Source organism: Cyclopterus lumpus, chromosome 5 (genome assembly GCF_009769545.1).
Source record: "Cyclopterus lumpus isolate fCycLum1 chromosome 5, fCycLum1.pri, whole genome shotgun sequence".
NCBI lineage: Eukaryota > Metazoa > Chordata > Actinopteri > Perciformes > Cyclopteridae > Cyclopterus > Cyclopterus lumpus.
Genome location: NC_046970.1, coordinates 3,181,944 through 3,197,710, shown reverse-complemented (window position 1 = coordinate 3,197,710; position 15,767 = coordinate 3,181,944). Strand labels below are relative to the sequence as shown.

Sequence of the window (15,767 nt, the reverse complement as noted above, 5' to 3'; positions counted from 1 at the left end):
CCACGCTGCTCTCCAATAAAAACACGCTGAGAGGGGCGATTTGCATAGGAGCCGCTACCAGTCTGTCCCTCCCCTCCCCCCCCCCCCCCTCCCCCCCCTCCCCCCCTCCCCCCCCCCCCCCCCCCCCCCCCCCCCCCCCCCCCCCCCCCCCCCAACGGGCTGTTCGTGATGATCATTTGACCAAAACCTATAAATGTCTGCACAGCGGAACACCATCTTCTGCAATATGCTTTTTTTAACTGTTTGCCTTGTCCTCCATTTTACATGAAGGCGGATGTTAGTTTAGATCCATCGGCCCGGTCAAATACCTTCACACACACGGGCTCGTGCAGGCTGGGCTCTTATTGGTTTCAAGCCGATATATATATATATATATATATATATATATATATATATATATATATATATATATATATATATATATATATATATATATATATATATACGTTAAACATATGGGGGGGCCACCCGTGTAATATTAGTATTTTCTTTCAGCCATTGGTTTAAATGCATGATTGCTTTTGTGGTGATTTCTATAAGTTGTCGCCGCTGCCTCGTTTTACTTAAACAACAAAAGACAATCCCGTTGAACACTATTGTGCTCGCTGCGCTCTTTCGTTCCACGGGGAAACACTGACACCTGGTGGCCACGAGCGGACACCGCAGCAGCCCCAAGATTAAAATACACTGAACCGTCACCGACCTTCACAAGAGGAACAACTCTTTACTTCTGTGGCCAGCAAGCTTGTGTTTGTGTAGGTGAATTAACACATTGCGTGTTTGTGCATGCCTTGGATACAAGTCAAACATTTCATATTGTTCAATCAACAACATTTTTAGAAACAGGGCTGTCGAGCTCCTTCTGTTGTGTGTTTTTTTAATTAGGGACCGAGCACCGACAACAAAGGCCCTATTGAAACGTGTAATGTTTATTATTATTATGCCATTTAAATGTCTTTTTGTGGGCTTTATCATTATAGGTTTCTCACTTTCATAATGCCAAAATGGCTTGCTCCAACTTTGCCGTGGACCATCATTGAATGAAGCCTATCCAAAGTCATCAAAAGCTATTTTTCGTATAAAATTACTTGTATTGTCAAGATATTGACCAAAGCAAATGTGTATCACAAAAAAAAAGTTTCTTGGAACCATGCTCTAAACCCATTTAGATTGTTGTGCTTTTATTGTATCTATGTTTGTTTGTTTTTTGATGATTTGATTTGTTTTGGGGATATGTCCAAGCTCCATCACTCCTGTTTTGAGAGTTACAATGCTGAATGAATTCTGGATTATTTCCACATATAATTGTGCATTTACTGTATGTAACGTGTGCATTCAGAGCTCCCAGTCTGTGGCAGAGCCCTGAAACGTGTGTTGATTTTATAGAAGGTCGGCCATCGGCCCCGACAACCAGAGCATCCCACTATAAATCAGGACAACATCTCTGGCACAATAAAAACCTGGTATGTTCCAGGATGTGCCGTCTGGTTCGGGGACGTCACCCCTAGCGGTGTCCAGAGGTGCCACAGCTGCACAGAGTACCAAAGGGTTAAGCGATGTTCCTGCCCTGAGGTGACCTTCTCAGGCAGTGCTTACTCCAAAGATAGTGAACGCTTTCCTGACAAGATAGAGGACTCAAGCCAAAACCAATAGAAAATGCTGTCCAAGAACGCAGCAGTATTGTTTCAGTCAGCGTTAGTTGCTGGGAATAAAGGAAAAGAGGAAACAGTGTGACTGAGCGAGGATGGCTCAGGGACATTATGCTAAAGATAGGATGCGAACCGCTTAAGTGCACATCGCCAGCACACACCGGGATCATATTTCGCCGCAAAAACACATGCAGGAAGACGGTCTCACCTCCTGAAAACATTGAATTCCTACACACAAATATAATCAATGAAAGCCGTCATCGCAACAACAGCTCTTGGAAACAAGGCGTCGCTTTATTTGCATCCGAGAACCGAGGGCATTACGTGGAGCCGGGAAAACAATGCTGTGTGCCAATCCACCTACAAACCCGACACGTCCGTGCAGGTGCTTTAGAAGGTGGTTATGGTCGAGGCTGCCAATTCTGCTACGAAGTAGGCAGGATTTATATGCAGCCTGAATGGCTGGAAGCACAGGCACGGTCACATCTCAAGACTCATGACCTGTGTTCCCATCGATTGCGAAACCGAAAAAACACATATAATAAGAGGACTAGCACCGTCTCTGGCACACATTTTTAAAATGTTGACCTCATTAAATTTCATCCACTGCGGACCCATAACGACGTGTCTTCTAGGAAGTTGTAACATCCATAGATAACCTAGAGACTAGAAACCGAAAAAACACATATAATAAGAGGACTAGCACCGTCACTGGCACACATTTTTAAAATGTTGACCTCATTAAATTTCATCCACTGCGGACCCATAACGACGTGTCTTCTAGGAAGTTGTAACATCCATAGATAACCTAGAGACTATCACACAGCATCCATTAACTGACCGTAGCTGGCCAATTAGCACCATGAAAACAATTAGCAAAGGGCTATCATGTGGATAACAGTCAGTCACTTGTATCTCTCAAAATGCAATAAATAAAAGGAAATGTGACCTCTGTGTCATAAGGATGAAGAGAAAAAACACAAACGTCAACACTGGACAGTATTCTTTTGGCGGACGCAGTCTGTCCGGTCTCTGCTTCTTTCTGTATACACAACACCGTTCCCACATGGCAAACGGGGTTCTGTGTGTTTCAATGGCTATTTTGTAAATACAAAAAGGGCCATAACTGAGAGTCGGCTTCACGTAGCCGTCCAGTCCACATGTAACAAACATGGAGCGAACAAGTAGCATTCGGAGAAAAGCCATAGCCAGACAAAATAAAGGAGAAGTCATGATTGCTGGAGAACAACTCAGGTATGAAGAGAGGGGAGGGGGGGCGAAGGTGTATATGACTCATCTATGGTCAGGCTTGAAGGCGATTCGAGGTTTACGGTGCCTGATTTTAACTTAATTTCAAGGTTGAGACTCCACGACGGAAAACTGATCAAGGACCGACGCTACCACCTGCGCACGTACCCGAACTGCTTTGTGGCAGAGGAACTCATCGACTGGCTAGTGGGCCACAAGGAAGCTCCGGATCGAGCAACAGCCGTCTGCCTCATGCAGCACCTCATGGATCATGACATCCTTCACCATGGTAAGGAGGACGCCACCACACAAGTGTCAGCGGGAGGGGGGGGGGGGGGGGGGGGATATTGGAAGGCAAAAAAGGGAAAATGTTGACACGCTAATTTCAAAACTTATGAGAAACTGTTACGTTGCCTTTTCTCAGTCTGTGATAAGAGGCCAGTGTTGAAGGATGCCAAACTCCTGTACCGTTTCCGCAAGGATGATGGCACGTTTCCCTTCAATAGAGAGGTGAAAATCTTCATGCGAGGACAACGGCTCTATGAACAGTAAGAGCTGCTGTATACTTTGTGCTGGTATGCTCTTGAACTGTACCGTCAACCAGCACTTTTTCAAAGTAATTTGCATACACATGACACATCCCGTTTTCTTCAGTCTCATAGGGGACAAGAAGTCCATTCTGCAGCTAAGAGAGGAGCGCGGCGTTGCATACCAGCGCTCCTTTTCCGGCTGCCAGCTGATCGACTGGCTCCTTCACAACGGGGAGGCGGAGAGCCGGTGCCGGGGACTGGAGCTGTGCCGCGCATTGCAGGAGCATGGCATCATTCAGCACGGTGAGGGTCGCCCCTCATTGGCCCCTTTGATGTCTGGCACCAGGAATGGGCAGGCTGCAAGCGGGTGGCCAGTTGGGACTTTTGCCATCTAAAGCAAATGCACTCATCAACTCATCCCATTAATTGTAAAACGTGATGTTTTGTGCTCCCTCTCTCCCCGCCCCCCCACTCCCACCACTAGTCGCAAAGAAGCACGATTTCTTTGACAGTGGACTGCTCTATCAGTTCTGCATCAATTTCCGCCGCAGACGGCGCCTATCTGCACTGTTGAGCGAAAGCGAACAAGGCAACAACGAAGATGTGGCAGCGTCCACACCAGAGGACAGCAATGCTGATAGCCCGCCCCAGGAAGACAACAGTGCTTTCCAGTCCGGTAAAATAACTTTCTGGCCCTTTGGGCACTTTATACAATTTGTTGTGAATGTCAACATTATATCACATTATAACGTTACTGCTAATGTAACTGCAGTGAGGTTAAGTAAAGATCTGAAGCAGGTTACCAGTGGGCGTAGAGGCAGCTTGAACTCCCCTCAGCTTCAGTCTTCTGGATGTCCACCTCTGGTCCAGCTGTCTTCAGTGAGATGCAATCCTAAATCAGGCGAGTGTGAAAGTAATATTCACGTGAGAAATGTTTTTAAAATGTCTTTAAAGACAACATTATTGGGTATATTGAGGTCCCAATGTCTGAACTGCTTTAACACTACAGTGCTGAGAAGAAATTTTACGTGTGAAGAATTATTCGCACCTGGGGCACCTTTAATCAAGCGGGTGTTGACGGTGAGTTACTTTAAAGATCTAATCATGGATAGGGAAAAAATGTATAGGATTTTAAAATGTATTCAGCATAACTTAAACAATAGTCCTCCAAAGATGAACACTGGATAATGATGATGCCAGTAAGGGACAAAACAAAAACCTTCCTTTAAAGTGGAAACTCGGGGGAGAGCTTTTGCCTCCATGTTTTGTGATGTCAACACAAAACCATTCTTATGTGTCAACTAAGATACATACTTCATAGCTCCTTCATAGTTTACATTCGAAACAAAGACTAAACACATACTTATTCCATGTGGACTAATGCATCTCACTAGTAAGAAACGATTCCATTTAATTTCTACAGATTGTGTAATGGATCTCACTCTCGGGTCATCACAGGTGATAGGAGATGCCATGGGCTGGGGCTTTGTTGTCAGAGGCATGGCTCCCTGTTATGTGCAGGCCGTTGACCCCGGAAGCCCTTCAGCAGCTGCAGGAGTGAAGGTCAGATATATACGTTTCACACATGGCGCTGAAAATGGAAAAGTGTCATATTTTACTCTGTGACAACAATCACATTGTCTTCTTCAGGTCCAGCAGTTTGTGTGCCAGGTGAATGGCCAGTGTGTCCTCTACCTGGACTACAGGACGGTCACCAGGCTGGTGATGACAGGGCCTCGCACTGTTGTTCTGGAAGTCCTGGAACCGCTGGAATGACAACTACAGTTTTTTTCCTCCATTCTAGCTCTTGTATTGGACACAAATGCATTGGCTGAAAATGAAATCCAACATGATGGAATGGTTTTTTTAATTAGTTTATCAATTATAAGCCATACTGAATAAAGCCTAGCATGGGCAGAGGTCATGTGGTCATTTCTGAGGGAGAAAAACAAGTATTTCACAAATCAATAAATGAACATGGATACCTCACTTCCTGAGTGATAACGCTACATGTGATTTTATTTATTTATATAACTGTAAATGAAACAGTAATAATTCAACCACAATGAACACTAACTTTGGGCCGTCCAGCCCATAATCCAACCCCTGCCCAGCTCCCCTGTTACGACTTCCGTCTTTTTGTCGTCGCCATTTTGGATTGAGAGTTGGCTCACTTGAAATAGGTAACGGTAGCTAGCAGCCCGAATTGACCACCAGTGCAAGTACAATAATTACTCAGAGTACGTGTGGTAGTCCTGGCGGTCGTCAGTCTGGGAGTCTTCCTAAGCCCCGCATCCCTCTGCACCGCCTTTCACTCCTCCAGCTAGCCAGCCAGTAGCGACAGCAAAGCAGATGTCAGAGCTAACTAGCTAGCATCGTTAGCTCGCCGTGGAGCCGAGCATCCGCACCGGCTCCGAGGAGAGCGACCACCATCGCAGTCTGTTCGTACCCGACCAGCCGGGCAGTGTCTTTTGTTCGCAAATTTATGTAGCGAGGAAACCCGTGCGAAGCTAGTCCCCGGACGTATCTCGAGGTGAGCAAAACGCATCCACGGATTTCGTCGGTGAAAATGGAAGAAATAAATAACCGTAACCGGCTATGCGGCGCCAACTTTGGCGCTAGCTAAGCTAAGTGATGTTGTGGGATTGAAGCGTACATTAGCGCCCAGCGCAGCTAACATGGCTAATAGCATACAAAAGCTAACAACATGTGCTGTTGAACTCCAGTGACCGTCGTCTAGCTGGAACATGCATCCAGGTGACGGGCAGGCTGGAGCCGGGGAGCGCTCGGACCTGCTCCGTTTCAGTGTGCGGGTCGACCCGGCAGTAATTGAAGCTAAACGCTAACTTGAAAGCACGCTCACTGAAACGGTGCTGGGCCGCTGGAGAAACTGAAGTAATGAACACGGAGAAAGTAACGCAGCCATAAGTGGCTCCGTTGACAGTGATTTATTCAGCGGACACGCGCGTTGAAAGGGCGTGTCGCCCTGTGTGTGAAGTTGGTCTCTTTTTAAAGTTGGTAATTATTGTTAAAAAAAACGGACTTGTTGATAATCTGCTGCCTGTGATGTGACTTTAAAATTTACTCCAAACTAATGAGCAATTTATTTTCTGTTTGCCAGGAGAGATGTATCAGCTTCCAGTGAACAACCTGACACGAATTAGGAGAGCGAGGAAACAAGTGAAAAGAGCACTTGAAGACATTGGACTGGAGTACTGCAAGGAGGCAGCTGAGGTGAGTTTATTTTAGTAGAAGCTCTAAATGAAAGAATAAATAGAAACATGGCTCACAGGTGATTTGGACATGCAATGTTTTCAAAAGATAGATGTTGCTGTGTATTTTAAATCTCTTGTCGGTCTTTTTTAGAAAATATATGTATCTCGTGTGAAGGCAATTAAGGCCAACTGAAATTTTAAGCTGAGTCAGCAGAATGTATTCAAAGTCAGCGTGGCCAATGTTACGTAAGTATCGTAGGCCGTCGACCATGCCCGATTGTATGGAAACTACGTATTGTTTATTATAACATATGGCTTTTTATCTTTTCAAATCCTTCCGCAGGAGTTCAAAGAGTTTTGTCCTGATGAGCAATTTGTAAAGGCTAGTCTTTGCCTTGATATCTGTACATGGGATCCATCCTTCTCCAAAACACAGGTGAATCTTACTGTTGTGTCCAAGGGCTTTTCAAATGCTTACACACAAATCACCGTATTTATCTTGATGCCTTTTTTTCTCTCCCAAATGTCTTTTTAGGAATACAGATCAAAGCCATTTTGCTGCACAGAGTGCCCCTTTTCTTCCAAATACTACTCAGGCTACAAGAATCACTTCCGCAATGTACACAGGAAAATCTTTGAGAGTAAAATTCTGCTCAACTGTCCATACTGCACGTTTACGGCTAGCAAGAGAATTTTGGAGACTCATGTTAAAATATTCCACATACCCAGCTCAGCGCGGCAGAAGTATGGAAACCCACAGGGAGCTGCACTGGCAAAGAAGGACAAACTGTTTCTTGACCGGGTCAAGCCGGGAGATAGTATGGAGAAAGCAATGTACTTTTGCAAAAAATGCTCCTTCCGGGACAGCCTCTACAATGTGGTGAGAAGGCACATCTACAGAGAACACTTTCGGCACATTGTCTCGCCATATTTTGCTATGGTTCCTGAATCATCCGTCAAAAATGGGGCTAATCCTGTGAATGGCAACAACATCCTCTGTAAGCGCTGCCAGTTTTCCACTCGCAGCTACGAGGCTCTAGTACAGCATGTTGTAGAGTACCACGAGCGCATTGGTGCTCAAGTAACCACCATGATTGGTCACGCCAACATTATTGTCTCCAGGCCTCAACCCTTGCCAGTTGCTTCTCAGAAGGCCCCGCTGGTCCTAAGGGGCCAAAAAGTTAGAACTGATCAAACGGCACAAAATGTTATTGGCTATTTAAAGCCAGTGGCCCCTCCTGCTAAGAAGCAGTCCTCCATCACAGCCAGTCAGATACGCGCCACAGTTTCTAGCAACAGCTCAGCGGCTGACAGTAACGCTGCCGGTGTAAACACGGCACAGACCCAGAAGTGGAAGATTTGTACAGTTTGCAATGAGCTTTTTCCTGAAAACCTTTACAACGCTCATTTCGAGAGTGCACACAAGGCGAAGAGAATTTGGGCACTGGCCAAGTACATAATGAAAATACACAACTTCACCAGCAAGTGTTTGCTTTGCAACCGCTATCTGCCCAGCGACACCCTGCTGAACCACATGCTAATCCACGGGCTCACCTGTCCACAGTGCCACTCTGCTTTCCACAATGTTGAGAAGATCATCGAGCATGTTGCTCAGTCTCATCCTGATGACTTTGTTGGACCCCCTGGTGCATCGCCCCTGACCTTTGATCTCACCCTCAAACAAGATAAGGCCAGTAACGTACAGCTCGTTGTGCTCACTTTTAACATGAAAGAATCCATCAATGGTAAAGATCAGTCTGCCCTCGCTCAGAATAGTGGTCCACCTCAGGGTAAATTCACCAATCCCAGAATCATTGAAAAGAAAAGTGACCAATTTCCGAGAAGTTTCTCCGTACTGCCGTACAAGAGTGAAGTTGGGAAGACTCTGTGTCCGCTGTGTTTCACCATCATCAAAGGTCCCATCTCAGACTCTTTGGCCATGCATCTGAGGGAGAGACACCAAGTGCTCCAAACAATGCACCCCGTTGAAAAAAAGATGACCTACAAGTGCATTCATTGCCTGGGAGTGTACACTAGTAACATGGTTGCCTCCACAATCACGCTGCATCTTGTGCAGTGCAGGGCGGTAGGTAGGAACCAGGCAGGCCAAGGCTTCAAGTCTGCCTTGACTCTCAACTCGTCGGGGGCCGGCTTTCTCAAAAGGCAGCCACCCACGCAGGCCATGTCCAACCCCAAGAAGATGAAACTGAGCAAGGAGTCAAAGGTTTCCTCCACAACTGTTGGGAATCCGTCTGATGGCCTCGCTCTGGATCCCAGAAGCTATGAGCACAAGACGTACGAGGCCAGGAAAGAGTTCCTGACTTCCTACTTCAACCGGCGACCGTACCTCTCTTCTCAAGAAGAGGAGAAGCTCTCTGCGAGTCTGTGGCTCTGGAAATCTGACATCGCTAGTCACTTTGCAAACAAGCGAAGGATGTGTGAGAGACAATGTCAGACCAAGAAGCTGTCGGTGCTGCTCGGCTTCGACATGTACGCTCTGAACAAAGTGAAGCACGACTTGCTCTTTGTGGAGAGCACGCTTGATGCCACCTCGACAGGGAGATCTGGAGGCCTCAAGTCTGGCACTCCAAGCACAGGCCAAAACAAGCAGGGTGAGACCCTAAACTGCACCTTGAAACTCAATACATGCGCAGAGACGATTTCCATTGACTCAGACAGTGAGCCAGAAACAGAGAACGGACCTACTGAGAACGGACCTACTGAGAACCGACCTGCTGAGAACGGAAGCGTTGACACAAACCAAGACGAGAATGTAACATCTGAGGAGGCAGCAAACCTGAATGAAGAGACGGAACCTTTGATCACGGCCGAGTCCTCCACAGAGAACGAGAACGCTTTGCAAGATGGGAACGTAAATGCTTTGACGACTTCCTGTTAGTGACCCCCGCTTAGCGGTGTGTCTTGGTTGAGAGACGGTGTATAAATCAAGATGGAGAAAGGGGGAAAAAGGATGTCTACAAATCAACAAGTGGTTGGGCAAATGGCATGTGACAAAAACGTTTCGGTTCTAGACGTTGACCTAGTTCCAGTGCTGGAGAAAAGGAAGAAGAAGTTACAGTATAGTGCATAAATATGGCATATGTAAGTGACATTGTATATATGTTAGCCTTTCCTCTTTGTTAGTTTCTTCATGCAATCTATTATTCACTTTTAATTGTCACCAAATTTATGAAATCATAATGCCTCCTTCCCCACTTCCATGTGTTTTTGGTTTTTTTTTTTCTTTTTCCTCCTGACAAAGAACTGTATCATATTGTCATTTCACATTTAGAACGTGTAGGATATGCTAATCGCTTATGTACATGTTTTAGTAAATATGTTTGATTAATAAAAACATTTGATTTTTTTTCTTTCCCTACTCCAATCTGTAACGATGCTCATTTGTGCCAGGTTATTTATACAACAGGTTCTTTTTCTTTTTTTTAACACTGTATTGAACAGTGGAGCATTGCACGTTAAATAGAGCAACAAAATAGGTTTTAAAGAAGTACTTGTTTTTATAGTAATGTAAACTAAGCTTAATAACTGTAGAGGATGTGGTTAGAGGGAGAGGAAATTACAGCAAAAGCTTTGCAAATATATGCTTTTGTAAAAGTTAATTTGTTACAACATTTTGTCTTCACTACATTAAATGACACTTAAAAAATATGTATATGTAAAATAAGCTTTTATTTACAAGTAAAAACATTGCATATGTTTTACAATCTAGGGCTCTACGTTAAGTGGATTTTTTTTTAACTAAATAATACAATGTCTTAGCTTTTTGTATAAAATTGAAACTACGACACAGATTTGGGGTCGTGCGCTCTACCCAGAAGAAAAACGTACATGCTTTTCCAATTAGTGAGCGTTCAAGTGCCCCCTAACTTCCGTTCTGTCGGTCTGTCGCAGCGGCGATTGGTGCAGCGGCCGGAGGAGGCGGGACTTGAGGCCGGTACAGTAGCGGTATTGGCCAACCGCCAGCGTGCATCCCCAGTCCAGGCCACGGTCTGCAGTTGCAAAAAAGAAAAGAAGAAATGTCCATATTGTGTCTGCATTCACAACTCACAGGTTTTACTAACTCCAAAGCTGCACTCTGAAAAAGGGGGAGAACAACATTTTAGCACTTGTAAGTATAACTGTCAGCGGCGGTGACGTCACATACGGCCCACGGTTGCAGCTCGTTTTTCGGTATTGACGCGTTTTTCCTGTGGACTGTTTATAAACAGCTAGTTAGCACGCGAAGCTAAAAACCTGGAAGTCTACGTGACGTGTAGCTGTCAAGGGGTGGCAGGTTCATGCCTTCATGTACATTATAATCATTTAGTGCACGGCTGCTTTTGAGCTCGCGGGCGGCGCTGTTTAAAAAAAAAAAAAATGTTTTCTGCAGTATTCATGTTGCAGGGATTAGTTGTCAGTTGTGTCTGTACTGTAGTAGTAGAATATATCAACATCGTATACAGTGTTAGTGTGCTCATGCTGTGGAGGTCATTTCAATATTGTGACACACTTGATGTTCTCTGAAGTGTTTTAAGAGTTTCACGTGCATCAATTAATTTAAACTATTTATGCAACAAACAAAAAAGAATAAAAACACATACAAATATTTTTTGCCTCCAAGGATTAATGTAAGCTTTCTTTTTCCCCCACTCCTGTATGCTTCAAGGCTGATGTTGCTGGAGGAGCAACATCTGGAATGAAGAAGCTCTAATGTGGCAGCTGGCAGACTGAGAGGAATGGCAGGAGGACAGATGGGGTCGCGTTAGACCGGCGGTGCATTGGAGGTTTCACTTTGTGGAAATAATGTCCAACATCAACAGAGAGCTGGTGGAGTTCTTCATAAGCTACAAGCTGTCGCAGAAGAACTACCCAACCTCTCTGCTGTGGCCAGAGGAGGATGCCGCCGGTGGGAGGACGGAGGGAGACGAAGCCGACCCAGCATCCAGTAACGGCTCGCTGGTCAACGGCGGGGACGGGGACGGGGCCGGCCCGTCGGGGACGTCATCGCCTCCGTCCGGTGACGTGGAGGCCGTGAAGGCGGCTCTCCGGGACTCGGCGAACGAGTTTGAGCTGCTCTTCACGCAAGCGTTCAGTGACCTTTCCTCGCAGCTCGACGTCACCCCCGTCACGGCCTACCACAGCTTTAAGAGCGTGATGGACGAGGTGTTCAAGGACGGAGTCAACTGGGGCCGCGTGGTGGGCCTGTTCGCCTTCGGCAGCGTGCTGTGTGTGGACTGCGTCGAGAAGGACATGAGCGAGCTGGTTTCCCGCATCGCGGACTGGATGACCACGTACCTGGACGAGCACATCAGCGCATGGATCCAGAGCCAGGGAGGATGGGTGAGTCGGCCGGGGATGAGCTCAACACGCAGCTTCACTTAAAGCACTGCGTCGACCTTTGTAATGGCAAACCGATATTCGCCTATCGGATACTCGCTGCCTGGAGGCCACTGAGGCCTTCTCACAGTTTTAAAAAGGCACCGACTAGTTGATATTAATCAGTCCACTTTTTTGTCCTTCTTTTTATTGTTTTGTTCCACTGCAAACCAAGATTTCTCATTTTTATTTCAACACTTTTCGTTGTCTATATATCTATAGTCACAATACCTCCGAATACGAATAAAAGAAACGTGTATTTCAATAAAAAAAAAAAAAAAGAATTAAAAAATATACACACAATACATTTACACATGTGCAAACTGTATATGCACACATATACAAATATATGCAAATAGTGTGTATGCATACATACCTTAAAGTTATCTCTTCACAAAGACAAACACGCATGTGTGCACAATGATTATCTGACACTTTTCCGCTTTGTAGGTAACCACTTTCATATTTAATAGACAGAAACCGAAAACATCTCTCTTCTCTCCCTTGTCTGAATCCATTTTTTCCATTCCAGGACTGCTTTGCCGAGATCTTTGGGCGGGACAGCGCTGCGGAGGCGAGGATATCTCAGGAGACGCTGAGGAGGTGGCTGCTCGTTGGAGCGGCGCTGCTAAAAGGAGTGCTCGGCGGCATGGCCATCAGCAAGAAGCGGTGAAGTCGCTGCGTCTCGTCCCCCCCCCCCCCCCCCCCCCCCCCCCCACACACACACACACCGTGTGATGTCACGCCAAGAAAAGTCAAACTAAATAGTTGATGTTTACATAAAGAGCCCCAAGTCTGCTTGTGCACTGACAGAATGTGGGTTGGCTAAAGCAGTTTGTGGGTGCGTCCATAAATATGTCGCTTGGTGAGTCGTTACACTTCACACCCTGCTTTATCCTCTGGCTATTCTTTTTTTTTTTGTGTGCGTGTGTGTGTGTGTGTGTGTGTGTGTGTGTGTGTGACACAGCATATTTTAAGTTGTTGAAGGGTGTTGTTCTCCTGACGGGAAGTGCTTAATATGAACCTGATAAGCTAAGAGTCAGTGGAACAGTTATCCAAGGACCAATTTTTGATTACTTACAAAACTGACAGACAGAATATAAGTTATGCTTCATTTTCACTGTGTATTGCTCAGCTCCTTTTGGTTGGCTGTACTGGACTTTTAGGCATGCTTAAAGAAATAAATCTATTTATGTTTTCCTTGTGTCTTTTTATTTGAGTTTTTTTATATATTCTTGAGCTGTATCTATATACGTTGTCAAGTCCAACAAACATATCCTCCATAGGACTCCCATAGCTCTGTAATATGTTCCTGTTACAATGTCTTGTTTATTACATCAATTAACGCACACGTCTGGTTCCAGAGCAATCCCTCTGAGAGATGTAATGTTAAGATTGTATTTTGAAAAAAGGGAACAATTCATATTCAGCATAGCTGAAAAGAGTAATGCCTGCAAACTGACTCCAAACCACGACTTTATAACATTTCAATCGCAGTCTCGTCTAAATGTTAAAATGTGCCATGCCCATATACCAATACGCTGATATGCACATCAACAAACACTTTGATTATATATCAATTATAGCAAAACATCTCGTTCATATAACAAAAAATACCCAAAATATTAACACGCATGAAAAGCGTCTTTTGTTTCTTTAAATAAACATGTATGTCATTTCATATTCAGCTCCATGCCATCACAATATGAGCTACACGCACGCACACACACACACACACACACACACGCACACACACACACACACACACGTGCGTTATCTCTCAACTGCAGCGTGGAGAGTTTTACTTCCTGTCAGTTGGGAGAGAAAGTGGAGCTGCAGCGCTGTCTTCTTACCGCTAGGGGGTGCACGTGTACAGCGTGTCGCACGTCAGGCGGTGGCACTTTGTATTTAAAATGCTCCCAATTGATTTCTGCCTCTAAATATAAAACACGTGTATTTGTATTTAAAATTGATTTCTGCCTCTAGATATAAAACACGTGTATTTGTATTTAAAATTGATTTCTGTCTGTCAGAAAAGCATCTGTTGTCTCCTCCTTCAGGAAAGCTGCTGTTTGAAATGACTCACGATCAAGAGATTACCACCAATGATGGTTATAATCTCTATTTCATATTAGTCTCCCATAGCCAAAGATAAAACAACTCGTTATCAAAACTCTTGCTCCTCGGTTACAACAGCTTCCGCTGAAGCTAAGGACGCCGTGCAGCTCTGCAGGATGAAACAGGCTGAATGGGAAAAGAGACACACAGTGAAGGAGCCGAGAGAGAGAGAGAGAGAGAGAGAGAAGGCCACCAACGGATGGCTCGCGAGTGAACTTGAGCCTGTGGTTGCTAATCTATCCCCGTCATTTGTTGCCATTTCCCTCAGAGCAGAGCTGGCGGCCACAGCTCTAGATAAACAGAAGACAGTGAATTTAATGCCTTTTTTTTTTTTTTGGTTGCACTTTTATTTTCTTGTCTTGTGATTGTTTTACTAATTCTGATCACACTTGGAGGGAAACGGTGTGGATTACGAAGGTTTTCTCTGTGATTTAGGGTCAATGTTGTAAACTGACCCCTTTGCCCTCCCATGTGTCACCTCACATGGGAGGGGGGGGGATTCAGGGGAGTTCGTAATTGCAGTGGTTGACTGCGAATGAAATTAAGTCGCACAAAAAAGAAAATATCAGCTATTTGAATAGTTTTGTTCTTCTCGGGTGTTTTGATGAGTAACTCTGCAAAATTCTTGTCATTGAATTGTGCCTCAAAGTTTGTTTATCACCAAAACACTGATAGGAGTCTGTGTGTCTGTGTGTGTCTGTGTGTCTGTGTGTGTGTGTCTGTGGGTGTGTGTGTGTGTGTGTGTCTGTGTGTGTGTGTGTGTGTGTGTGTCTGTGTGTGTGTGTGTGTGTGTGTGTGTGTCTGTGTGTGTCGTGCATAAGTGAAAGTCTTATTTCTTAAGTCTGTAGTGAAGCGTGTGCAAATCGTCTGTGAAAACACACTCAGCGATGTGTGTGTGTGGTCAGTTTCGTCGCGTTTCATTTGACCCGAGCACGACACATTGATTTTGTCTAAAAAAAAACAATACACACATACAGTATATATATTTTTTGAAAGATTACAAATGAATCTGCCCGGGGCGGTCCTCCTCGTGCCTCCGGATGACACCAGATGATTTATTTGAACCCTCTCTGGTGTCATCACAGCCTCACCGGCTAACTGACAGGGAGGGAGCGTTGCCGTGGCAGGTGGATGGTGTTTGGGGTCTGTGGCCTCAGTGATAACCTATCAGTCATCTCCCAGTGCTGTGAGAACAACCCCGGCCCTGCTGCACAGACACACACACGGCACACACACATGCCTCGGTGGAATATTACAACATATTGAACGCGTCTGTCTTCTTTCTCAGTTGTCTTTCAGAGTGTCGCCTGCACACAGAGTCACAATCTGATCAGTTATTGCGACGAGGTTGATATGAAACCGTTATCTATATAACTTTCAGACAATCACAGTAGAAACAGACACGGCTTTACAACTAAAAGTACATGGAAACTGGGCTGTCACGAAAGATGTTTTCTGAGAAAGTCCATGTTGAGTATTGTACTTATTAACAGTGGTGGAAATGACCAAAATACTTCCAGTTTACTGATACTTACACTTCTGCTCTGCTACATTTTGACCGTATAGATATTTAATTATTTACTCCACACTGTTTGCTTCTTCTTTCTTCTTCAAACAAAAGCTACTATCAG

At 45.1% G+C, this 15,767-nt stretch overlaps 3 protein-coding genes across 3 annotated transcripts; all 3 read left to right on the top strand.

Moving 5' to 3' along the window:
* Positions 1-2,820: 2,820 nt before the first annotated feature.
* si:dkeyp-97e7.9 (DEP domain-containing mTOR-interacting protein) lies at positions 2,821-5,213 on the top strand. The gene is made up of 9 exons (XM_034532064.1): positions 2,821-2,903; positions 3,008-3,186; positions 3,322-3,445; positions 3,552-3,730; positions 3,912-4,103; positions 4,200-4,328; positions 4,437-4,507; positions 4,886-4,990; positions 5,078-5,213. The coding sequence occupies exons 1-9, from the start codon at positions 2,821-2,823 to the stop codon at positions 5,201-5,203; spliced, it is 1,188 nt and encodes a 395-aa protein (XP_034387955.1). The 3' UTR covers positions 5,204-5,213.
* Positions 5,214-5,558: 345 nt separating this feature from the next.
* On the top strand, positions 5,559-10,021 carry adnpa (activity-dependent neuroprotector homeobox a). Its single transcript, XM_034532063.1, has 4 exons — positions 5,559-5,960; positions 6,549-6,661; positions 6,986-7,078; positions 7,178-10,021. The coding sequence occupies exons 2-4, from the start codon at positions 6,554-6,556 to the stop codon at positions 9,539-9,541; spliced, it is 2,565 nt and encodes an 854-aa protein (XP_034387954.1). The 5' UTR covers positions 5,559-5,960; positions 6,549-6,553; the 3' UTR covers positions 9,542-10,021.
* Positions 10,022-10,602: 581 nt separating this feature from the next.
* Positions 10,603-13,218, top strand: LOC117730382 (bcl-2-like protein 1). Its single transcript, XM_034532065.1, has 3 exons — positions 10,603-10,771; positions 11,309-11,982; positions 12,551-13,218. Exons 2-3 carry the CDS (start codon positions 11,446-11,448, stop codon positions 12,689-12,691), a joined length of 678 nt encoding a protein of 225 aa, XP_034387956.1. The 5' UTR covers positions 10,603-10,771; positions 11,309-11,445; the 3' UTR covers positions 12,692-13,218.
* Positions 13,219-15,767: the final 2,549 nt, after the last annotated feature.